This window comes from Gnatocerus cornutus, chromosome 2 (genome assembly GCF_029298725.1).
Source record: "Gnatocerus cornutus isolate USDA-ARS CGAHR chromosome 2, icGnaCorn1.1, whole genome shotgun sequence".
NCBI classification, from domain to species: domain Eukaryota; kingdom Metazoa; phylum Arthropoda; class Insecta; order Coleoptera; family Tenebrionidae; genus Gnatocerus; species Gnatocerus cornutus.
The window spans coordinates 18,309,859-18,336,051 of NC_142234.1; the positions used below are offsets into that span (position 1 = coordinate 18,309,859).

Genomic DNA, 26,193 nt, shown 5'->3' on the forward strand with positions numbered 1-26,193 from the left:
ATCATTTTGAAGCTCTTTATGATCGCATAGGTTTGCGTACAATTATCTTTTCTCACGTTGTAACACCTAAATTGTTTTATGAGGTGGAACTAATTGCGCTGTTGCAAAATTTAATTAAACCAAACTTTACGTAAATACTTTACATAATGCGCAGTTAATCTTGGCAGCTAATGGAATTGTTTACGTCTTACGAGGAATTGATATACCGCACGCATCTCAACCACATAAATCATAACCAGATTGCTGCTGTTGATTGGTGGATTTAAATGCAAAAATTCATTTACATGAAAACTCGCTGTAATTGCCATTGAAAGGATTACAGCATTATCTAAGTGTGGATCTGAATAAATGACCTCAAATTTGATGTAGGAGTAGTGTAGGTGTGTTTAGAAAATGACAAAACATTTCATTGATTTTTCTAGCAGGCTAATATTTTTCGACAATTAAAATCCAACTAATGACTCCTACATAGCTGATTACATCTAGAAAGAAACCATAAAGACGCCACTTGTAAAAATTAATCACCAGTTTCGTGTAGGCGGAATTGGCAGAAAACAGTTCGTGCTAGTAAGGTCCAAACACAATATTTGCTTTTTTTATTAGAAATAGCAATAGTTGAACTGTTAAAAATGTCAATAACCTCATGCCTTCTGCTAATGTGTGAAATAACGTAATGTTGGCTACATGAATTTCGCTTTCTACTTAGAAGTTGCAGCAATTATCATTTATAAAATGGCTATGTAAAGCTTATCGCAAACGTGAAGTGAAGAAAAGGCAAGTTATATAATTTTTAAAACATGTCACATTTATTGATATTCTTGAAAGCTTTAATCGTTCATTTCAGCTAGTATTATTGAATATTTGTATACTAACTCATCTATAATTGAGAAAAATAAATTAGTTTAACTTGTAACTACCACAATCAGATGCATATAAATCTATCACAACTAGAGCTTATTTATCAAGTACTCGAATAAAGTGATTAAATATTTATTTTCTCATGTTGTAGATAGACAACATTATACATTCTAATAATAAATTGCTATTGTAATTAATACAAGTTATCAATTAAAATAAATATGTTATTAAAACATTACATTGAATAAAATTCTGCATATGCATGAAATGGAAATTGCTGCTTTAAATTATTAATGTATATATCTCTCGTTATTACATGTATTTTACTACCATACTTTACGGAACAAAATTCTTGTCCTCGAGTTTCTACGAAAGAATTACTGCCTTTTTTTAGATAAAAAATCGTTCTTAAATTTTCCAAAAGTCGAAGGTTGGAGTTTTTGGTAAAAATTCATGACTAAAACTATGCCTAAGTTCTGATATCGATAACTCGCTTATTTTTTGGAGTAAACTTGTGTTATTACACATCATTTTACGCAGAATTTTCCGCAAATTTTAAATGCGAGATTGAAATTCAGATCCGACAACAAATAACTGAATTATGGCCCATCAAAGTTTCGGATAGTTGATTTTAATTTTTCCCAATTTTTTAGTTAAATATCTCGAAAACTATTTGAGATATTGAGATGCGGTTTGCGCCATTCTTTTTCTCGGTTTATTTTACGTTAGAAAATGTTCTCAAAAGCGTAAAATTCGATAGTCGATTTTTCACGAAAAAAAAATCCGACTCAAACGATGAAAATTTTTAATTTTTTTATTTTTGGCCATAACTCGTAAACTATTTGTCCGATAGATCTCAAATTTGGCCAGTAGATAGATTTTGAGCTCCTCTTTCGACTAACGTATAATTCAATGCTATTAAAGGTCATTTTCATTTTGAAAACATTGATTGAAAATCACCCTAAAATGATGTTTTCAAAACAGTTTTTGGCCAATACCTCGTTTATTTATTAAGCAAACTCAACAAATTTGGGTCTCATTTTACGCAGAATTTCACGCTGAATCTAAAAATATGATAATTTTTTAAAATTTGTCAATAAATTACCGAGTTATGGCCGTTTGAAATTTTGGGTTGTCGCCAGAGGGTCAAATTTTCGAAGGTTCGAAACAATTCATGCTCGATATCTCGGAAACTATTACAGATATTGGAATGCGGTTTGCGGCATCGTTTTTCTCGCGATTTTTTACATAAGAAATCGTTTTTAGATTTTCCAATAGTCGAAATTTGCAAATTTTCGCGAAAATTCGTGATTAAAACTATAACAAATTTCTCATATCGATATCTCGCTTATTTTTTAGAGTAAACTTGAGTTATTATACATCAGTGAACGCAGAATTTTACGCAGATTCCAAATCTGGGATTTAAATTCAGATCCGGCAACAAATAACTGAGTTATGGCCGATCAAAGTTTCGGATAGTTGATTTTCATTTTTTCTCATTTTTCCCAATTTTCAAAGTTAAATACAGTAGAGCCTCGGTAATCCGGACCTCTGCTAGTTCGGTGATCGCTGTAATCCGGCCGGGCAATGAGCTTTGCGGGGTGACGGGCGGGGCGGGTGTAGGTGCGGGCTGCCATGAGCCAATGCGTCGTCAGTCTTTTGTTTATGTAAAGTCTAATGTTTTATGTAATTTAACTTACTGTTTTTCTACATGAACAATTACATTTTTGTCTTTATGCTTTCATTTAAAAATTGATTAAAGAAACTAAAGTTAAACATGTGTTTTAGTACCGTCAAATATGGCATACTATAATCCGGACGCCTCGATAATCCGGAAAGGGTCTTGTTTTTGCCTCTCCGGATTAACGAGGCCCTACTGTATCTCGGAAACTATTAGAGATATTGAGATGCGGTTTGCGCCATCGTTTTTCTCGGCTCATTTTACGTTAGAAAAAGTGCTTAAAAGCCCAAAATTCGATAGTCGATTTTTCGCGAAAAAAAATTGCGACTCAAACGATAAAGATTTTTCATTTTTTTTAATTTTTGGCCATAACTCGCAAACTATTTGTCCTATAGATCTCAAATTTGACCAGTAGATAGATTTTGAGCTCCTCTTTCGACTGATGTATAATTCATTGCTATTAAACGTCATTTTTATTTTGAAAACATTGATTGAAAATCACCCTAAAATGATGTTTTCAAAACAGTTTTTTTCCAATACCTCATTTATTTATTAAGCAAACTCAACAAATTTGGGTCTCATTTTACGCAGAATTTCACGCTGAATCTAAAAATATGATAATTTTTTAAAATTTGTCAATAAATAACCGAGTTATGGCCGTTTGGAATTTTGGGTTGTCGCCAGAGGGTCAAATTTTCGAAGGTTCGAAACAATTCATGCTCGATATCTCGGAAAGTATTACAGATATTGGAATGCGGTTTGCGGCATCGTTTTTCTCGCGATTTTTTACATAAGAAATGGTTCTTTGATTTTTCTTAAGTCGAAATTTGCAAATTTTCGCAAAAATTCGCCTATCAGCTTGCTTTTGCTGTTGACTGTATTTTAACAAATTATTGAATCTGAAGCAATTGGAGGTAGTTGAATATCCAGAAACTTGAAAAATAGAGAGCCAAAGTGTGTAAAAAACTCTAAAAACGTTGAAACTTGCCATATTATATATTGCAAGGGAAGTTTTTAGTTTAATTGAATATTTCACAGCAAATAACTACTAAATCACTCGAAAGCTTCTGTTTTAATGACTTTATAAATAACCCCTTAATTCGTATTAATTACTAGTAACTACAATAATACAGATATTAATGCGGTAATAAAATATTTGTGACGCAAAACGGTTGGTTGAAATGCGTCATTTGTCACATCGTTACCAGTCAAAAATGTGGTACAATCCTGAAGTCATAAACGGACCTCTCTGGAATGCTCTTGTCGCCAACTGCACCAGTCTGCTTTATTTAGCAGATAACACAATTGACGTGTGTCATGATTTCAAATTTAATGATGCACGTCCATTTATAAATGAATATGCCAGGAAATGCTTTATGAAATATTTAATGTGTATTATCATTATGGTTACATTGTTTTCGGTCAAAGTAAAACCTAGTTTCTATTATCCATTAGATAATCAAAGGCTCGTGCTTAGCATAAACACACCTTAGCTTGGTATGTTTAGAATTTAGTTTTTCTCATTGTTATGCACATCCTCCTTCCTTTGTCCTTCAGTACAATTTTTATCACTTTATTTAAAACTAGATGGTGGTCATTATCATTAAAATGTTTGGAATTTCTAATGGGTACCTACGACATAATTTGTTTACTGTTTATGGGTGCTCAAAAAGTAATAGAATCACATGTCCAAATGTCTTTCCTTCGTTTTAATTGGCAACACGAGCCGTACCGTCAAAAGTTTTTGATTCTGTTTTTTAAACTGTAACTGCCAATTAGCAAGTGTTGGAAATCAGCGAAAGAAACACGTAATGAAGTCGTGTGCTTATAATTATGCTTTTTAAGTTTATTTGTCGAATGACAGATCAGTTTCAGTTATCGTTCTTCATTTCTTCAAAATTCCTGCAACCACTTTTTCCTTTTCTTCCGCCCAGTTTGTTTCCGTGACGTCCACAATTATACAATGTTTATATCTAAATTAGGGCTGTAATGAGTTACCGGTCCATAGCTGTGGTAATTGCATTTCCATGCAGTCCTTTGTGCTCCTGTGAGTTTGTCAACATACGCACATACAGACAGTGAGTAAAGTCGATGAAGTCGGGGCTGGCGGAACTAAAGAGAAGCAACAACACTGCTGCTGAAGAATCGCCCTTATGCGTCTTGTACAGAGAAGTTGCACAGACCCTACAGACCTTGAGTGGGATAAGATACAATCTGACTTTTTATTTGTGGTGCGTCTCGTTGTCAAGGCCGCATGGGGATCGGCATTAATATAAATTTTGTCAGTGGCGGAGAGTACGCTTGTGCAATTGATTGGTCACTATTTGACGAGCAGGGCTACCAACGGAGTTCAAAATTTAAAGGCAGTTTCGCGGATTTTTATGCTTTTTTGGAATTCAATGAACTTTCCATTGTCTAAATATACTATGTATGAAGGTTAGATTTTATTTGGAATTCATGTTTTGTATATTTATTGAGTTGTTTATACATGTTTTCGAGAATAAAAAGGAAAACGGTTTTGATAATAACTTTTCATATTGACGTAACTTCGACGTGCATCAAGTTTGAAGACTTTAACCACTAAAAGTAAATATTAACTTGTGTAATAACCATCTTGAAGCGGAATGAGAGAATATTAACAAGTGCAGCTTCCCAGAAAAACGAAATTAAATGCAAATTAATTAATTTATTACCTCCACTTTGTAAAGCAAAGAAAATGATATGCAAATTATAATTTCTTCGTAATAAAAAACTTAGTTGACAAGCCTCCTTAGTAATTATCCAAAAAAACGCTCAAACTGACCAACTGGCTAATCCAGTTCTCAGTATCGATTATACGTTGTGGTTATTAAAAGAGATTTTCTCGCTTTTGGTTTTTTTATCCTATTTGTACCACATATGTGCAACTTTGTAAAAGAATCATCCGAAAAGAAATGAAATTCACAACGTTTTAAGGTCGTTGTTAAAAGCCCCAACACTAAAGATGTAATTACTACTTATAATAAAACAGTTATTAGACATTGACGTCTCAGGCTACACTCGTAAAACGATTATTAACACGTATGCGAACATGCTAAGAACAATCGTTGCCGTAATAATATGAGTAGCATAAAACACTTTTCCTATTTAGTCTTATTTTGAATTATGTTGGGTCAGGTAGCAACTTTGCAATTTCAATCAGTCACTGTTGCCCTCCTTGAAGCACCACATTTAATTAAACTGTAAAAGCTGCATGAAAGCACGGAGTCGCTGACATTATGAAGAGGTTTTAAATTACGGAAAAATTTCCGCGAAATAGGGGAAAATTTGAGGCGACGTTTTTATGTTTCGAGTCGCGCTACCATTTGGGGTGTTTTCTGCGTCTTATTACAATTTTTATGGGGATGGAGCTAGTTAAGTATACAATTCAGAGAAATATAAAGACTAAATAAATATGTTCATAACTGCTGCTGAAGGTATGACATACAGTGGCTACTTTTATTTAGAAACACTTACATGAAAAGCGCAATTATCTGAATCTGCGTTTGTTGTTGCTTTCTTTCAGTGTTCTTTGTTTGCGAATATCAAGTTCGATCGTCTTTAGGTGTTGCAGATATAAATGATGACTTACCTTCTTCTCTTGGTCATATTCATTTAACTCCTTATTTTTCAACCCCATTTTGTTTCTTTTTTTTCTTCCTTCTTAACGAATTACTGAGAGAAAAATGTTGCTAGTGAAACAACGCAAAAAATGAAGTTTTCTTGAAACTTTCTTTGCTAAATGTTAAATGACATAATACAATTAACTAGGTGGCCCTCGAAAATCTGTGGATCTAGCTTTTTTCGTGGACCTTGCTTTCCGAGGCCTTCTTTGTTTCATAGTATACCAAAAAAAGCATTTTAAATTAATATCCAAAGTCACGGAAAAGCGACGTCGACGGAAAAAACGAGATCCACAGATTTCCGAGTTGTATTTCACCAACTCTTGGTTCAAAACTAATCCGACAAATAGGTGTCAAAGTGAAATTAAATACACCATCGCCAATACTGGACCGTGCGGTGTTGTGGCTTGCTACTTGTTTGAATAATCATGGTTCATTGGTGCACGCTAACAATGAAGGACGGATATTGAACACAAAGGACGTGACTGTATCCAGGAATATCAGTAATTAAATGGGAATGGCTTAAAACCCCAACAAGCATCGACACTTTAATGAGATTTAGTAAACGTTGATTAACTTTTACACTAATAAAAATAACGAAGTTAATTCTTTGTCTAATCTAATAGAATGAAATGTCAGTTTTATGAAAGCTATTGGAAGGAATTGTATTATCATATTTTAAATTGACAGGGGCAACAGGTTTTTCCAGGAAAATTCAAATTGAACATGTTGTGGATTTCTCTTCAAAGAGATCTTGGAAAGCAGAAAGCTAAATTTGAATGGTTATTGTGACGGGTATCGAAAATAACTTTTTGATTATAAAATGCATTTGCCATTTCCAGCATTTTAAGCTTAATCCGGTTGTGCTTTGGTAATTTTAGTAACAGTTATCGATTATGTCGATGTTTGGTCTGACCCCATACTAAAAATGATTATAATGTCCAACCGAAAAACTGGTTATGGAGACATAAACGTATTTTTCCATCGCAACTGCAAGATAAAATTGACAGATAACAGGAGAGCAATAAAATTCGTACAAATGTTTTAAATTATTTTATTATCGGCTAGAAGTTTATGTATAGGCTACATTCTAAAACTATAATAATTGTTCTTTGGTTTGAAACAAAATCTGATTACTTAATAATTACAAAAATCAATAAATAATACTTAATTGTACATATTTTAATTACAACAACTATGTACCGCTATTAAGCGTTTAAACACCATATTTTCTTCTACAAACAAATTTCACAACGTGTTATTTATTGTCTACACTTTTAATACTTTTTAAAAGTAAAATTAATTATATAAAATAATTTTTTACGATATGTTTGTATACATCAGAGATGCATTGTGTCACAGATATTTGTATTTTCAACATCGATAAAACAGAATCAGGTAATACTGCAACTTGAAACGAAATAAAATATGTACAGAAAAAATATCAACAAAAACTAGAACTAAGTTAGTACATGGCAAACAATCGTAATTCGTTTCATACTCTTATTTTAGAAACAATATTCATCCAATTTCGATTTATTAAACTTTAAAACGCGTTAAACATTTTACCTCAGTTATAACAATTATATAAAAAAGTCTGATGAAAATTTGGAGACGACTACCAATTTTTTTTATCTAATTCACTTAGTCTAATTTTCATTTAGTTTATAAAATGTTGCTTCAGTGTTGCTTCAGGATATGCAAAGCATACAATATAATTTTTGTAACTATGAAAATCATTTTATGTACAAAAGTCGAAGACTAAATTTTTACATGAATTTGTGGCTTTATATAAATATATTGCTAGTATCTAATTTCTCTTCAATTGTGAATACAAACATGGAAAAGTTACAGTGAAACTCTACGTGAAATGATACAAATCAGAAAAATATTGCACATAAGTGTAACCGTTCAAAACATAACAAGTGACTGCAAACACAAATACAGAAAACATACACTTAAATTTATTAACAACATTTACATAACATTACATCAAACATAACATTATTTCAGACATTTATATACTTTTATATACACAATATAAATACAAGATACAATTTTTTTACATTCAGGAACATTTCTTAATAATTGTAATAAGCGTGGAATGTTGTTTATAGTTTGAATGATAACGCAATCCACCAACAAATCGCTAAACATCGTTTGTTTTGGTAATTCACACGAAAATCAACTGGACCCTTATTTTATCACTACGACAAATATCAATAAAAATTACCATAAATTATTCCTCAATAACAGTGCTAACAACTTGTGATGATGACTTGACTTCCTTTCAAGTGAACCGCTGCACCTTTACGTGTAATTGCGTGACGAAAGTAGCCGAAATGTAAATTACATGTAAAACGTTTCGACGTTATCAATGTCTAATTAATTTTACAACAACTTTAGATGATTACAGTAGCTGAAACGCCGCAAAAATGAGTCAGGAAATACAATTTTCTTGTGATTTATAGAAACGTGTCATTCTTACATGAACATAACTTTCAATTCACGAGAAAATGGGTAAAAAGAAGGAGGTAGAATGTCACTATGATTTGTTTTGCAAGACATTCCAGATGTGCAACTGTGAGTCGTATTAACATTGAAAATATTTAAATAACACAAAAAAGCTGACAGAAAACATATTTAATCAGTGGAAACACAGTTCTGTTGATACATATGTATTGGCATATCATGCATGTTTCACACAGTTGGTATCTTTTCAATTAATATTTAAATTAATATCTAATTGAATACATAGTTTTATAATTGTAAATTACCAGTTGAATTCCACTCACAATTGCTTTGTTATTTAAAACGGAAATATTCATCACCATATACATCTCAAAGAAATGCTGCGACACCCAAAAAAATGACCATAATGGCATTCCTTGCTGGCACTGGTCAGTCCCGTTTTGGTTGTAATTTCGCTGTGGCACAGTTGACTAAGCTCTAATTATTTCGGTCGGTTTACATTTGCTATAACCGTATAAATGTTTATACAATTAATGTTCAAACATTTACATTTCCATTTGAGCAGAATTCCTTGAAATGCCTTCATGATTTCTAGCACACATAAGATAGTCGCGAAAAATTCAGGACCTGTACAAATTTGGATTAATAGAGCGTCATCTATGCCGATAATCTAGGCCGCGTGTACAGAATTAGTGAAAATAGAGTTCACAAAGTGTTTTGACCTGCTCTCTGTACACAACGGAGAATGCCAGCTGCATGTATTTGAACAGAAAGTGCAAAGATATTAATTAAAATGTAGGTTACGTTTGAATTAAACCAACACTGTTAAGTGTAAATTATTTCTTTTTACATGGTCTGTGTGATATTTATTCCATTTTAGAACGCTAGCTAAAACCGACTTTCGATCGAAACGTGTATATGCCATTAACTTAATCTATTTACCATCGGGGTTCTTGTGGGAAAAGAAATGTGTCCTACAATTCGAATCTAACGAGCTTTCAAAGCTCTAAACATCTTATCGGAACTTTTATAGGATTTCTTGGGTTTGCTACGACCTAAATCATTATTACAAGTATTAGGTACAAAGTGAAAGTTTAAGTATTTTTCGGTAAATTTTCATTTCGGAATTAGCAACATCTGGTAAAGCTGTAAATCATTTAGCTGCTCGAAAGTCCATTAAAGAGAATGAGTGAGTGTACGTACACTACTCAAATTGATTTTGTTGTTTTCCGGATAATTTAATATTCAATTAACTCTTCAGTTTTTCGCAGCTTTAATTTTCTGCAAGTTAGGTGTTGTGGTTTTGTTACTTTCACTTTATCTAATTCTGTTGCGAGATGATATTTAATTAACTTTAAAGAGACGTAGCGAAAGAAATGTTCAAAGACGAAGGATCCAAAAATGCACTTTCTGGAGAATCCGAAAAGTAGATAGATTGAAATTTTTCTCTTAGGTACAAGGTAGAAAGATCAAGAACATGTCGATGCAAACAAGAGCTCTTTGAACAGCTTACTAACTTCTTCATTTATTTTCTTTAGCCCAGCGTGAACAGTAAAACTCTGACAGGCAATTTAAATATGTAATATAATATTCTTGATATTCTGGTAATAAAAATATTTGAAGCATCAAATGTAGAAACCCAGAAAGTGCGTGTGTGGTGCAAAATTGAGAACCATATTTATGTCAAAATAAAAATGCAAATATACGAACTGTATCCGATATGAAGCACTTACCACAGTAAACGCTCTATAAAAACAGTATCGAATTAAACGTGTAATGAGAGTTTGTTGTGTTTGAAAGCGATCGGTTTACAGGTGTGTCTTGTAACCGGAGGCAAAGTGTAACTCGATCCCTCGGCACTATTTCAAGAAGTCTTCCGATAAAAGCGAACGAACTTATTTTCATCCACCAGCGATTTCGACAGATTTGAGGGTAATTTAACTCGCGAACGAAACATTTTCAATTAGCTTTGGTAACGATCGTTCTTTCCAAACAATACTCGCCCTGAAGTTTCTTTTACGAGGTTATTGACTGGTGTAACACATCAGGTGTTCAAACGTGAATGGTTCCATTTATTTTCACGAACCCCAAACTATTCATTTCCTACAATAATGCAAATTAGGGAGCGACGTCACTTCACAGGCATCTTCGCTTTCTTGTCAATTAATTATCCTAATTAACGTCAACAATTTGCGCATTTCCCGCCCCGATTTCTTTCAATTTTCATTTAAACGCCGCATCATTTCATTGTTCGCATCACCGTCCAAATTGGATTTAACGTGTCAATTTTACGCCACAGTTACATTCGTCAATTGATCTTTTGTAATTTCATGCAAAATCGTGGTCGGAAAAGTCGGAGTTGTGGGTGGGTGGCATGATTTGAGATAATTACGACGGGGAATTTGCCGGAATTATTTTCATCTGTAATCCTATTAAGTTTAATTCAATCAGGCTAAAGCGGATCAGAATCACGCAAGAGGTCCTTTTTGTGAAGTTACAAAATGAATTAAAGGTAACACTCGGGAATTGAAGTGGCCTCGAGCGAAAAGTGTTTCAATATATCAAATTCGGTGGAAGTGAGAAGTTTTGATAAAAAATATCAACCGCAGAACCACTACCGTTAATTCCGCAAGCCACAAGATTACCCGGAATAATTAATCTATTAGGGAAAACATTAAAATTACGGATAAATTAAGTGGTAAAAACGCGAGACAGATCCTGGGAAACTTTCTCGCCTGTCTCAGTGGTGTTTTTTTAACAAAACAACTGTGCATATTTTTAGAGCACCGAAAATATTCACATATCGCAGTGTGACAACGTAATAAATCAATATTTCGAACTGACATGATATACGACGTCTAATTTTAAACCGAAGTTTTATCGATTGGAACAATCGTTTGCCAATTTGGATGCTACTTTCTTATTATGTCCTGATAATAAATGCCCGCCGTGGACTATTTACTTTTGATATTAACTAATGTGTCTGTCAATTTAAATTTATTGGACGTAACAGTTACATATGCATTATTAAAAATGTCTATTTGAAAGTGGTTCGATCTGTCGATAACACCATGTCACAGAAATGAGGGCTGTCTTGTGATCTATCTAAATTCGATTTTCGTAATTTGATAAACGTGTTGTAATCACCTCATCAAGGTCGGCAGACTCTGTTCAGATTTACACAAAGAATTGTTAAAATCCCGATTACTATTCAATCAACGTTATGCCCGGTCACGCTTCTATTCTTTTTTCTTTTGAAAAACATGTTTTCTGTCCATACGAAGCTCATAAAGAACACGAACGTTGGTTTATTCAAATACATTAAACTATTTATTTTAGTCATAAAATCGTAATTTCGTGTCTCATAAATTCATGAAGATAAGTTAACTTGGCTTAGCTTTGATGGTGTTATTTTAGCGCAACCTTCGTGTTTTTTTTTGAAGTGGTTTAGATAAAATTTGCCTGTGACGTTTTGCTCGTTTTATAATTTTGAGAACTAAACCATTGTCATGGAGAAAGACCAAGGACAATGGACTATATTTCTTTTCGTATAATCAGTGTAACGAGTGTTTTTAACAAAGTTTCGTTTGTTCTTCCCACCTCATAACAACACGATAAAAAATGTTAATGTCATAACGTCAAAAATGTAGACAGTTCAAGACTAAAATAGAACAATCCAATAACTCGATCGATATTTCTAAAAATACCAAACGATAAGTCTATTATAGCAGCTCTAAAATAAACAGGACTAAACGGTCTCCAATTAAAGCAATCGATTTAATTACGGTCATTTTTTTGAATTCCAGTCAACGGAATTTTATATGAATTCGATATTCAATTATTCGAGGTTCAGTTTTCTGCAAATTTGTTTTGATTGGTTCGATTTATAGTCCGTGTACTTGTAATTAAACAGTTCGCTGAGTTTAGAGTGTTGAGTGTTACATTTTGAAGAGTTCTTCTAAATTCTTGAAAGACGCGATTCCCAGCGTTCCATTGACACCGTGAACCCTCCGAATTGGAGCAAACAACGCAACCACAACAATTCGGAATATTCGCGGTGAATAAAGACGGCTTCATTAAACCATCCATCGAATCCTGCGAGAACGCACTTTCCTGAAACAGTGTTTCAGTCGGGGAGACATCGACCGAGTAAAATCAATACCGCAGCCATGCAGAGTTTGAAACGGATGGAAGCTAGCAGGGTCATGAGTTCACCTCGACTGAAAGCGGAGGTTCTAAATTTAAACGACCGTTCGCTGCTTGCTTGCATTCAATTTACTGCTTGCTTCCCTTTATGCACAAAAAAGCGACCATTTCAAATGCTAATTTGTTATTAACACTTCGCTAGATGTTTGCTTAGGAGACGCCGTTGTCTTTACAACTGCTTAGCAGGAAGTGTGTACTAATAAGAAAGACACATTCTGTGGGCGTTCTGAGATTTACCACCACAGAGTTATGCGTCAACACAACCAAAACGAAAAAAGAACCGAGCGGTCTGTGTGGTTTGAAGAGCGAACAATTAACGATTTTGTTTGTTTTGTTAGATTTAGCGCGGAGGTACATAATAGCATGGCAAACAGTGAAGAAGTCAAAACAGCGATTATGACAGCTGGACGCGTAAGTTTTGAATGACGCAAACGAAAATCGATGCAAAACACATTTGGGGATTATCCCATTTACCAAATGCTTGGATATTAAGAAACAATGTCGAGTTCCATAATGGGCAAAGTCGTTTGTTCAAAATGGGATTGTCTTTTATTTACCACGAAGCCTTTGATAATTTCGACATTAAAAATTTTTGGAAAAATTGAAAAAACGTTTTCATAGAGGAACGTGCTAAATTGCAGAATTTCTGTTTTCTCGAGTCATTTCAAATTCAAATGAATTTCTCTGCTCCTTCAAGCAAACACAGGAAGCTGCTCCGAAACGACATGCATTTTAATTTTTGTTCGTGCAATGCAAACGGCAAAAAAGCTCGCGATAGCCTCCAACTCCACTAATTTGGAAAGGGTAAAATCGAATTTAACGCGACACCGCCGAATCAATTAGAAAAGCGGAAATGAGGAACTGTCATAATTTCGTGTTTTATGCAAGTTCAGGACAAAGCTGCGTTCCATTAACGTAAAGTACCTATTAAAGCTCATCAAGTATTGACGTCAGAGTGTGTCAGTGGCTGTTTGACCCCCTCTAGACGAAGAAAAATTGTGAATGCTTAACTGTCTAGTCAGTCAAAAGATTGACTAGAAGGTTAAATGCGTGCCGCATTGTTTAAAACTTGGTGAAATTTTAACAATTGGGTCAGGTCATGTGGTTTCTCTGCGATCGTTTAACACAGCATTTGTGGTTTTTCGTTTCCAGATATGTTTTTATCGAATATAAATTTCGATAACAAACCACAGTTTAAAAAATGTGCAATCGCCCGGTTTATCAACATGTGGGTACTTTGATAAGACCTAAACTAATTACGGACTAATTCGAAAATCGATTGTTGGATCACATGCGGGTTTACAATGGTTGTAATAATAATAAATTCCGTTCTTTTGAAGTTTTTAGATCGAAGCCATCATCACAGCACTGGTTTTAAACAGCACCCTTTTATCGATGCAAATCAAGCTTTAAAATTGTATGTAAATGTCGCTAACGAAATTACAAATTCTAATCATAGTCCAGAATGAATTATTAATCGAGCGTGATTTGATTTAGGTGTGAATTGAGTATACTGAATGGATTGTGAATTGCGATTTGTTGGTTCACATCGTAAGAACAACAAAATTAACACGAAACTAACCTCTCATTTGGAAAAATAGTCAAAGTCGAACCCTGTGAAGGCAGCATCGTTATTGACGCTTTGGTACGAAGGTGTCCTCCAGGTTGATGGAGGCTGAAGCCGATGTTATTCTCCTGTCGCTGTCACGGTTGTCCAATTCCAGGGGCTGTGATAACCTTTTTGGCTGAAATTGAAAAACATTGTAATTAGATACATAGGTGAACGCGTTAATTTATAAATTGGCAATTAGAGCGGCTGTCCATGCGAAAATTTCCCTGCCAACGAGTGCAATAATTGGAATTGAATTGTTATAGATCACTCTAGGTGTGTCAAAAGAAAGCTTACTTAACATGATCAAAAGGTAAGAACATGTCACTTGTATCGCGTTGACCCATTTAATCAAGAATATTTCCAACTTTTTTTTACGTAATTTATATGTGTAGCAGTGCGTGTTTGAAACCAAGCTTCATTATCGCACATCAAATCAACAAAGTGGTAATTGAAAATACGTTTAATGTGTTTCCAAGTTTTAATTAAACGTACCTACATCAGAGATCGTGATATATTTTAATTATGTTGTTACAAAATGTAGATAATTGCGATTTTATAGTGTCATTAAAATGGCGTTATGATCAATTTTTCAAATATTTAATAAGTTTTATAAATGAGCATGGTTGATGGCAGTTTAACTCTATTAATTGTATTTCAATTAAATTTAATGCGATTTAGTTATTGAGTGCTTGAAAACTAAAAATAAAGATGTTGAGAGATGTACGGAAGAAAGAGTTTACTGGAAGATGTAGGAAAACAAACAAAGTTGCAAGAAATGATGTGTAGGCATGTGCTGACACTTGTGTTCATTATTTTGACACAAAGTAACAAGTTTTTGTGCAATTTGCTCTCTACAAATTTGAATAGTAAGATTTGGCTAGGAAAATTTTGGCAATTTAAAATAAAAGCATTGCTGTGAAATTAAATTGAAATTTTATTAAACTGCAGGCGTTTGGTTGAAATTGGAACGTATTCAATACACCCAAAAAATTCAACTAAAATTCTGAATTAGTGAAAACTTTCGAGCGAGGGGTTAACCTCCCTGGGAAATAAGTGTATCAGTCTTAGGAAATCAGGGAAAATCATTTGGAAGTTAGGGAAATTATTAAGACATAAGGGGCAATTAATGGAAATCAGGGAAAGTTTTCGAAATAACAAACAAATAAGGGGAAGTTGGACGAAATCACAAAGAAATCAGAAGAAGTTTTATGAAATCACAAGGAAATAAGGGGGGAAGTTGGACAAAAACACAAGGAAATCTGAGGGCATTTAGACGAAATTACAAGGAAATAAGTAGAAGTTAGACGAAAACACGAGGAAATCAGGGGAATTTAGACGAAATTACAAGGCAATAAGTAGAGGTTAGACGAAATCACAAGGAATTCAGGGGAAGTTTCACGAAATAACAAGGAAATTAGGGAAAGTTGAACGAAATCACAAGGAAATGAGTGGAAGTTTTATGAAATCACAAGGAAATAAGGGGAAGTTGGACGAAAACACAAGGAAATCAGAGGGAATTTAGACGAAATTACAAGGAAATAAGTAAAGGTTAGACGAAAACACAAGAAATTTAAGGAAAGTTTTACGAAATAACAAGGAAATTAGCGGAAGTTGGACGAAATCACAAGGTAATCAGGGGAAGTCAAGTGTAGGTCATTTTTTAGAAGTATTAACCCCTAGCTTTCGAGCTTTCACACTGTAATGCTACATGTCCTTAGTAACCTGTCTACATCAAACAACTTCATCAATAAGTAAAGTTGAAAGGGCAATGCAATTTAGAGTTGAATCTTTGACATTTTCAGCAACAAAGAGTATTGGAATATTTGATTCCATGCACAGCTTTTAGTTCCGAGCTCGATTGCACCTCACAAAAGAAAATTAAAAACGAACAATGCGTCGTGGACAGGAAACAAAGTTAAAAAACAGCGTCATGGAAATAAAGCGGCACAGCATGCCCCATTTATTTATGCTTTGTATAGTGCGTTTCAAAGGAGGAATGAATTACATTTTATCTCCATAATTGGCAGTGTATTGCAAATTACATTTTTTTTTCTCGATGAAATCGCGTTTATCCACTGAATCGAGCAACACATGCGTGTTTTTGAAACAGACTGTACGGCATGAAATATTAAATTTTATTAAGGAGGATAGGCATTCAAGGGCACACTCATCCGGTGTTATCTATGATTAAATTCATTTAAGCGAGTTATTAAAAATGGGTATGGCATTAACTTGATTGATTAATCGTAGATGTCTTTAACAGAATGTTCGCTGAAACTCATAACGAATAATTAACGATGCCACCATAATTCAAACGGTTCGAGGTCTCTACTATTAATTTAATTAAAGAAACCAGAAGCGTGAAGAATTTTGTGGTGTAGGGTAAGATTTTCTGACAAAAAATATTTAAGACCGCGAGTCAACGACACAAAGTTCCGATAATTTATAATTGTACTAACTACCAACTCCCGTTATTGGTGAAAGGTTTACTTATTGTTTTATGATGGAATCATTTCATTTATTACAACAAACATTACATGTACAATCACACTTCAGAAGCAGTTTAAATATGCATAAATCTCTTAGAAACTACCATTAGAAGTGACATTAACGTCGTCATTTATTAATATTAAGTATGACTTTCGTTGCCCTGGACATAAATTTAGTTCAAATTTGGACTTAGGATGCTCGAGAACTGGAAATTGGCATTACTTCACTATTTCTATTTTTATGAATGGCAATCATAGCTGAATTCCATCGGCATTTATGATGTCACATGTCTTGATTTATTACAGCATTAATAATAAACATTTTTTACAATTGCGAAAACGCAATATAATTATTTTTTATCGGACTGCTGCCCCAAGAAGCGCCATAACTTGACTTTATAAATAATTTATGAAAATATTTACGAGCCGCATAATTGGCAAATACTTTTCTTTCAACATATTTTCCGCGACTTTTACCCACCGCTCGTATGAGATAAATTTTCGAAAAGCTTTAGCGCTGTTGAATTTTCGGAGAACTCACTCCGGAACAAAAGATAATATTGAAGGTTTACATCCGGGGGGTTCAAATACGTCCTATTATTTGTTTATTTCAAATATTTGCAGGAAATTCCGGTAGTATATTTAGTTTTCTTTAGTAAACAAAGAATGGAGAAGCAATTATTATTGGATGCCACCCTGCTTTAATATTTAAATTACGGAACAAAAGGTCTCGCACCAACTCTCTCTAAATTATCTTTTTTGGATCAAAACTTTCCGCACCAAAACACCCTAAATTAATTTCCTGACACTACAAATAACTTCATTCGGGTGCTTTTCTAAGAATGCAAACCAGTTGGATCATCAGATCAAGGTCACATCTTTTTATCCTGCAAACGTGGGAGCCGGTATTACTTTCACTCTTTATGAATAGTTGTAGTTACGTCACGGTGTTGTGGTTTGGAGTAGTACTAGTTGCAATGTCGCCAATTATTGTTAACTGAAAATTTCGAGTTTTCACGTTTCCGTGTATTTTTTTTGTCCAGCCATATTAATGGTCTCCCGGATAGTTTTCTTTAATTCTAAAAATAAATATTTGCCATTTTACAATTATGCTGATAGTTGATCAAAACATCGTTTTTAAAATTGTCTTCTAAATAATTATGAAAAATACGTACGTTTAGCGAATATAATTTGACGACAAGATTGGACGTTAATTTCATACTAAGTTTAAGTTATTAAGTTTTAATCGGAAAGGTTTTTATACACAAAAAACAAATTACATGTCGAGTCAACTATTTTTCTAATAATATTACAGATGGAGTCTCCACAATTAATTACTTAATAAATAAATAATTGATCAATTTATATCGCTTATAGTAGATCAATATCTTTAATGAAGAGGAAATATCATTAGCCAAATCCGTCTTCGAGAACTATAAACGGTCCCATAGCAGACAAAGTTCTGCACAAATCGCACTAATAGACCACAAACCGTTACATTTTTTTCAGTAAAATTTATTTCCGTCTTTTCCACTCCAGTGGACACATCGTTAAGATTATCAAAGTATTTACAGAAGCTCCACGCTAATGATAATAATTGCAGAAAATAACAATCTGCCATGCTTGAAGGTGAATGATCGTGTTTACCAACAGCGAAGAACTATTTTCGTTTAATGGAGCGAAATTGTTTCAAGGTTACCACAATGGATCCAAACACAAAGTTTTCTCTCAAATTTTCAGTCGTGGAGACGACTCGTAATGCTGGAGTGAAAATTCGCTTCACATTTCTTAATACAGTTGGCCTCATTTGAGTCATGCGGAACTAATTAAACAAATTCGTCCATTTTATGCGACAAGGAATGTGAGGATAAATTTTCCGCATGTAATAAAATAATTTGTGATAATTGTTCATTTGCACGAAGCTCGACAGTTAATTCAGTTGTTGCATTTTCTTTATTAAAAACGAACAATTAAGAATGAAGGAGTAGAATGGGAGTTGTAAATTGACTAGCATTTATCATAAATGGCGTTTTCAACATGCAATAGCACTTAATCGTCGAAAACCTTCCACTTCAACACACTTCAAGTTTCGTTTTACTATTCGCGATAAAATCACAATAGAAATGCAAATTTGTGATGTTAAAGTGTATTTAGCACATGAATTTGAATAATGCAATATGATTATCGTGATAAGCACGACGCTATTAATATGATTACGATGCAGTTTCAACTAAACACTCTTGAAATATCAAGAACCTGAGATATAATGCACACGTTATTGCAATAATTTCCGTGTAAATTTATGAAGACCCAAGACACCTCGATGCCACTTATCGCAAACGTGCCTAATGAATCGCTCGTAAATGCAAAGCGATAATTAACATGACCAATTAACAAAAGAAAATTCCATTTCCTTTACCGCCCACTCTACGTAATCGAAGCACCAAAGTTTACAAACTTACTTTCCAAAGAGCGGATGCCAGAGGTGTTTATGTGCATCTTGCATTTCCTCGACACTGGCGGTGGTGCTGCCAACTTCGGGAACGTCATCGTGCTTTAACAATTTCGATGCGTTTGTCGGATCGATGAGGTGTTGTTTAACCTTCAGCTTTGCTGCCGGTGCCGTTGAACCAGAAAGATCAATCGGCTGCGTGTGATGTTTGGAAAAATCACCGTTTGAAGACGACTTTTCCTTTTGTTCGCTGGAGGGTTTGTGATACGAGACACTGGCGAACGGTTTGCACGAGACTTTATGTTTGTGTTCCTGCTTGTGTTTCTCTTCGCTTCTTTGGTGAAAGAATCCGGGGTAGGTGGGTTTAGGGTCGAACTTCTGCTTGGGCATGTAGGGATGTGAGGGCGGTTTCTGTTGGATGTTTTTCTGGGCGTAAAGCGGGTTGAAATGAGGTATTTGCAAATTTTGTTTTGCGCTCGATTGGTGGTACGAATTCGGGATGTTCATGTAAGAGTTCTGGAATGACGTGTGTCCGTTGCTTCCTGAGGGATAAAAGTTGTTTGGTAGGTTGGGCTTGTTCATTAAAGTTGGATGTTTGTGGTTGTTCACGCTAGGAGTTTTCGCTGATGCAGCGAAGTTCATCTTGTCCAGATAATCTCTGAATGAATTCTTGGGATTTAGGCCCTCGAAAGGAAGCTTAGGCCGTAACATATTGGCCTGCATCATGGCTTCCTGCCACATTGATAATTCAAGAGCATTGTAGTTCAATTGGGGTTGCTGTTGTTGTTGCATCGGAAAATTAACCGGAGGCGGGAATCGACCGGCGCCAATCAGATGATTCAAGTCCGGAAGTTGACCTGGATACATCGGTAGCGAGTTCGATAACATTTTCATCATTTCGGAATTATTGCCGAACGACATTGCCTCTAATTGGTTTAAATACGGCAACCAGATCATTTGATTAAAGGCGGCGGTGGTGGCGGCGTCGATATCGTTCGCTAGTTCCGTGAAACCTCCTTTCGATTGAACCTCGCGCGCCGAACTCATCAATTTATTGACGGATTCGTCTAGACTTTTCTTTTTACTTGAATTTTCTTTACTGACTTCCGGAGTTTTCTCGGGCTGCTTAGACGGCTTCTCTTGACATTTCTCGATGGAGCTTTTTAGGTCTTTGAGATTGAATGATTGGTTTTGCTTGAGTATTATAGTTTCCAATTGTTGTAACGTAATTACAAGAATGTCGGGATCCTGTAGTAAATGTGGAAACGCCAAAGCTTCCGGTAATCTCAGCTCGGGTCTTTGCTTTAATAATCGCGGGATCTCGCGGCCCGGTTGAGAGATAATCTGACTCAATCTCTCTTTAGGTACCAACATGGGATCAGGAACATTTAAATTCGTATCGCAGAGGACTTGTCTTAATTGCGTTAGGGGATCAGGCCCTGAATCAGTCTTTAACAACTCCAATAACCTCGGGGTTTCAGGCGCGTTGTCTTTCTCCGTCGACTTTCTTTCCGCTCGCGACTTTGCTATTTCAATGTCCAACAAATTCTTCAGTGTTATGTCTTCGGGTTTGAATTTTTTGCTCGGAGGTTCGGCGTCGTCAGTGCCGTTCTTCACTTCTTCAGAACAGGTCACTGTAGGACTAGCCGATTTCCGGCACTTTCCCAAGTCGAGCGGTTCTTTCTGTTTGATGATGGTCACTTCAGAGTTAAGCGCGATCTTCTGGGAAGTGGTGGTGAGTAAAGATTCAAGAAATACTGTTTTATTTTTACAATTGGCACTAGTTGAAACGATATCTGGTGAGGGTGGCACGGCTGGAATTCCGCTGGGTTGAGGAGATTGGATGGCTTCGGAATTCTGTGATGGTGGTCGAGGTGTTGACGATCTGACAGGTGATGAAGTGCTTTTCGGAACGCTCAAGTCAGTGGGCTGATCGGCGTCCTCTGAGGTGACATTGTTGCATTCGTTATTGTCGTCGTATTTCGGTTTTATTGACAGATCTGTTGGTTCGTCCTCGTTGGTTGTGGACGATTCGACGATGTCTTCAGGGGGTTCTGCAGGTTTGGGGTCTGCTTCTTTTTCTTCTGTGCTTTTCGTTTCTTCGAAGAATTTCTCCAATTCGTCGTCAGGTACCGATTTGAAATTGTTTTCATTGATATCACTTTGGAAGCATTCCGCTTCCTTGATGTCGTCCTCGACTTTGCTTTCGTAATTTGTCGTGCAAGAATTGAGGACTTCCGCGATCTCCGGACATTCAGGACTCCTCAGTGATTGTTCAAGTCTGCTGAGAATGTCGTCCATCGCAAGATTATTGTCATCGTCCTCCGTGTAATCACAATCTTCTGATTTCGGTACTCCTTGGTGGTCTTCAAAGTCGGTGGAATTTTCTAGTTTTTCTTCAGATTTTGTACAGGATTCGATAAGACTGTTGAGTTGTTCTATGTTGTTGATGAAATTCTTTTGATCTTCGTCGATCTCTTGATGATCTTCATCTTCTGTTTTGTTTTCCCATTCACCAGATTGCATGTGTTGGTTGAACTCAAATTCGGCCACGGCAAGAAGATTATCTAAGGGACTGACGTCACATAATTTAGCGGCACTGCACTTTTCCGGTGGAGTTTGCGCACATTCGGTTACGACACTGTTTACATTCTGTTCTCTGACGGGGCTCGGACACTTTTGGGGGACGTGAATTTTATGGGACGGCAGAAGGGACTCGACATCGTTATGGACCGGAGACGACCACGTAGGTGGTGAGGGTGGCCGATCGTCGTCCGGATCCCGGATATCGACGTCCACCTGCACGGCGGTGGATTTCTGCCTGACCTTGCTCTTCCGCGACTTGCGGTGGCGGTGATGGTGATGATGGCGACTATCAGCCGCCTCCCTCAGCGGCGCCAGGGTCTCCGTGCGGGGGATGGCGCGCCAGCCTTGGGCTGTCTTGGTCAGGAGGATGCGGTTGCGCTTGTCGTAATCTTCGCATTTCACGTCCACGATGCGTGTGTCTTCTTGACGCACCCACACGAAAATGGGGTTAACTCGCGGCGGCCTCTCCGGAGAGGGTGGCGGCGTCGGCGACCTAGGGCTGTGTTTACTGCGCGACCGTGTCCTGACGGGTTTGCGGTGCTCGCGTCGTCTGTCTGATTTACGGTGGCGCTCGGACCTCGCTTTCCGGGACTGCGGCGGCTGTGGGGCGGCGCTGGGGCCACGTGACTGCGCGCTATCGATCGGGTCGCAAGGTTGGCGCCCCGTCCGCCGCGAGCGCTGCTCGCCCATAACCTCGACGCGAGGGGCACACTCCCGGCGCGCCCCGCCGGTGGGGCTCTTCAGCAGTGCTATGGGGATGAGGTCCGGGACGGGGGGCAGAGGCCCGCTGCTCATCTCACCGACCCGCGCTCGCACATCCGCACGATCACCTACGCGCCCCCATGGCCCCACTCGCCCTCGCGCGCACCATCACTAAACACTAACGTCGCCAAGAAACAACTTTTACGCGCAAATTTACAGCGGCAGCATACACTACTCACTTCTCTTTACGCTCGAACTAAACACGGCAAGTGTTCTTACACCACTATGAGAATTTCTACGACAACCACCGAGCACCGACACGAGCTTGGACGATAAAAGGTTCATGACGTCAACTTTGTAAGGGGTTTAGAAATTTGCTTGGAGTTTGTTGGCCCAGAGGCGGAGCTAATCACAATAAAGACGCCTCCAACTCTAGAAAGATGCGCACTGGTTTTTGAACCACCCGGTATTGTAATCCTCTGGCGGTGGTGAACGTTACTATTATCAAAGAAATTGTAACCTTGACTTGCTACATCGCGGTTGGCCGAACACTTGAGGGGGTGTAACTAGAACTCATAATGCTATTTCACTCGTCTTTTAACTGCATTCCAAAGGCGCATTCTGCAATTTGAAACAAAAGAAAAATTAAAAAAAACTTCTATTACTGTACGATTCTATTAAGTAATGATGTGTTTCAACACGTGATGACGATAATAGTGTTTTAATGAAGATAACACTTTCTATAGAATTGTAGAAACAACAGATTTTTTTTAATTCATCATCAATTTCAATTATACCTTCTGTCTTATATGTACCAATATGTTTACCAACTGTATCTCCGTGAAATATCTTTAGTGATGCGTGAAAATGTAGCGATTCCATCAATCTAATGTAAACACCATCGGTCTAATCAAGATTTGCAGTATGTAGTTATAGCGATTGGCGGGTTTATTTAAGCAGAATCTTGACTCATCACTCATGATAAAGTTACGATCACTAATAGGGTTCTGAAATTTTATAGCCATCCAAAATGTCGGTTACAACAAACTTAGAAATTGCGAAAAAAAATACATTTCTTCCAATTAGGAGCATCTGGGTCAAATTGTTAGATACAGTAAAAATTAAGCAACGAAATAAACTTTCCTCGTGGAAAATGATTCCTTTCACAGCAGGAACGTAGTTAATTGTAAATTACGTTCGTGGTAAGACTTCCCTTCGAAGGTAGTTTGGTAGCTATTGATTGTATCTTAGAGCATCTTAATATGAAGCACACTATAACTGTTAAAACTAGAACACCAACCAATTTTAGTACCATATAATTTAATCATAAATTATCAGAGAAATACGCAACACATTAGCATTTAAGTAATTCGGTCAAAAACACCAGGTCGTGTTTAAATAATCGCATATGTGCAACCAACTCATTGTAATTTGCTGTTGTCCCACTTAATTTTTGTGTCAGTCCGATTCGAAACCATTGAATTATTAACAAGCCTGACATCGAAGGCCGACATTTTTAATTATCATATCAATAATACACGTTGCTACATACATCCTGTGTAATTATAAGAATGATTTTTTCAGCAGTAAAATCAATGGCATTTTAAACGAATTACATGACCACGATCGGATGAACACGTGGCATTGTTGTTGTTGGTAAAATGTCATTATGATAAAGAATGTGCTCCCCTCGTGGAACGGCACTTGTCAATGACATAGTCAATATGTCAATTATCGCCACCACAGGCAATTACTTGCGGTCCTGGCACGAGACCCGCACATGGCGCCCACCCCAGTTACGGGCGTCAGATAACCCACGACGACCCTTGTCGCATTAAATACTTACAATGGAATGGAGCTCCTGTTTGTTTTTATTTTGTTCGGTTGGTACAAACGACTGCAACAATGGTTTATGGAGGTTGGGGGGCCGCATGCCAATGCACCGGAATTCTCAACTCAGATGTAAAATACTGAGACAATCTGAACAATCTGAATTTATTTTGAATTTTTAAAACTCATTCTCGAGACTGAATATCCAAAAATTTCGATGCTCAGTTTGGATGTCTAAAATTGCCAGTTTTTTTAAGTTTAATGTTTGGAAACTGCCTCGCAACCTTTGAAAACTGTGGAAGATTTTACGTTTAATATTTTCTTGCAGAAATCCACAAAAAAATCTTATCTTGTTTGTAAGGAGATACGACTACAATTCAAATAAGTTCTGTAAATACATTTCATGGAGAATTTGGTAACCTGTAGAACTACAATACTGAGAAATTGTGTCTGATATAAAAATATGAATAAACAGTCAGTTCATTGCTCCCGGCTATAAAATGAGGCAAAATATTTGCTAAAATCCATTTTAGTCTGTTTCCAATTTTAATGTAAACTGATTGAACATGTGTATCCCTTTGAAAAAGAATAGTGGGATTGAAAAACCGAATTGAACGTCAAATATTTGTCTACTGATATTTTATACAGCCAATATAATTTTATCTTTTGGGGCTCAGTCATTTTTGACTTTTATTGCTTGCACTTGAATCACAGGAGATAAATTTTAGGATGTTCTGAAGCGCAAATTTTCCACTTTTTCTATAAAAATCTGCACTTGCGTTCTTCTCGAATCGAAATGTTAAATAAAGTTGTGCAATGCATCTTCGTTAAAGTCGCTAAAACGGGAATAACTATTCTTGGCATGCTCATGGTAATGCCAAATTACAAAATTAATTATTACCGAGCCCAAAGTTTTGACAAGCCTCTGCGCAATAACACAAGCAGAAGAGACAAATCTTGGAATTTTTCGCTTTTAATTGCCAACAATTCAAAAATGATTATCGTGAATAAGTAATCATCGTTAAATTAATATCATAAATTAATTTTATGACCAATAATGAGACACCTCCTTATCTTTTTTTATTCCACACTGTTTTAAATATATCCGAATGAATTCTCCTCTTTCATGTCTGGGGCATGTAATGCATTACGCTTATTCTCTAGTTTATTACGACGAAGGAATGTTATTAACGTGACGAAAACTTGAAACGAATCCAAGAATTCCTACAAAAACATGTTGATTGCGGATGTTATAATCCACGTATTTCATTACGGGAATAAAAACTGAACAATCTCTCGCGTTACAGTCGAAACCTACAATCATACAACTTCCTCATGCATTTTGTAATTTAACAAATTAATGGTCTGATAGATTGTGACAAGTTTTTTATTAACTGCATTACCACATAGTTCTGCATTCACCACGTCATTCAGATCGTCACGAACCACTACATTATGCATGAAATTAACAGCGTCTGAAAGTCGTTTAAAAAAAAAACTTTGCTAATGTTGTATGAATCCCAGATTTTTCTACTAAATATGTAGATGTCCGTTGCGAATCTTTTCGGTAAAACCGGAAGTGATTAAAGCGACCAAGTTGTATTAATAATTTATTACATCGGGAGAGACGCCCAGCGCTCTAAAATTTATGCACAACATTGTTT

General features: G+C 36.1%; 1 protein-coding gene across 1 annotated transcript; it reads right to left on the reverse strand.

Moving 5' to 3' along the window:
• Positions 1–14,514: 14,514 nt before the first annotated feature.
• LOC148179727 (uncharacterized) lies at positions 14,515–22,973 on the reverse strand. The gene is made up of 2 exons (XM_088050706.1): positions 19,422–22,973; positions 14,515–14,603 (listed from the first exon to the last, which is right to left on the reverse strand). Exons 1-2 carry the CDS (start codon positions 22,790–22,792, stop codon positions 14,546–14,548), a joined length of 3,429 nt encoding a protein of 1,142 aa, XP_087906832.1. The 5' UTR covers positions 22,793–22,973; the 3' UTR covers positions 14,515–14,545.
• Positions 22,974–26,193: the final 3,220 nt, after the last annotated feature.

Bases quoted from the DNA above. Each gene is read 5' to 3' on its own strand.
- LOC148179727 (XM_088050706.1), bottom strand. From the start codon at position 22,792: ATGAGCAGCGGGCCTCTGCCCCCCGTCCCGGACCTCATCCCCATAGCA. The intron at 14,604-19,421 runs GTAAGTTTGTAA...TTTCAATTTCAG, and splicing joins TGGCATCCGCTCTTTGGAAA to CCAAAAAGGTTATCACAGCC.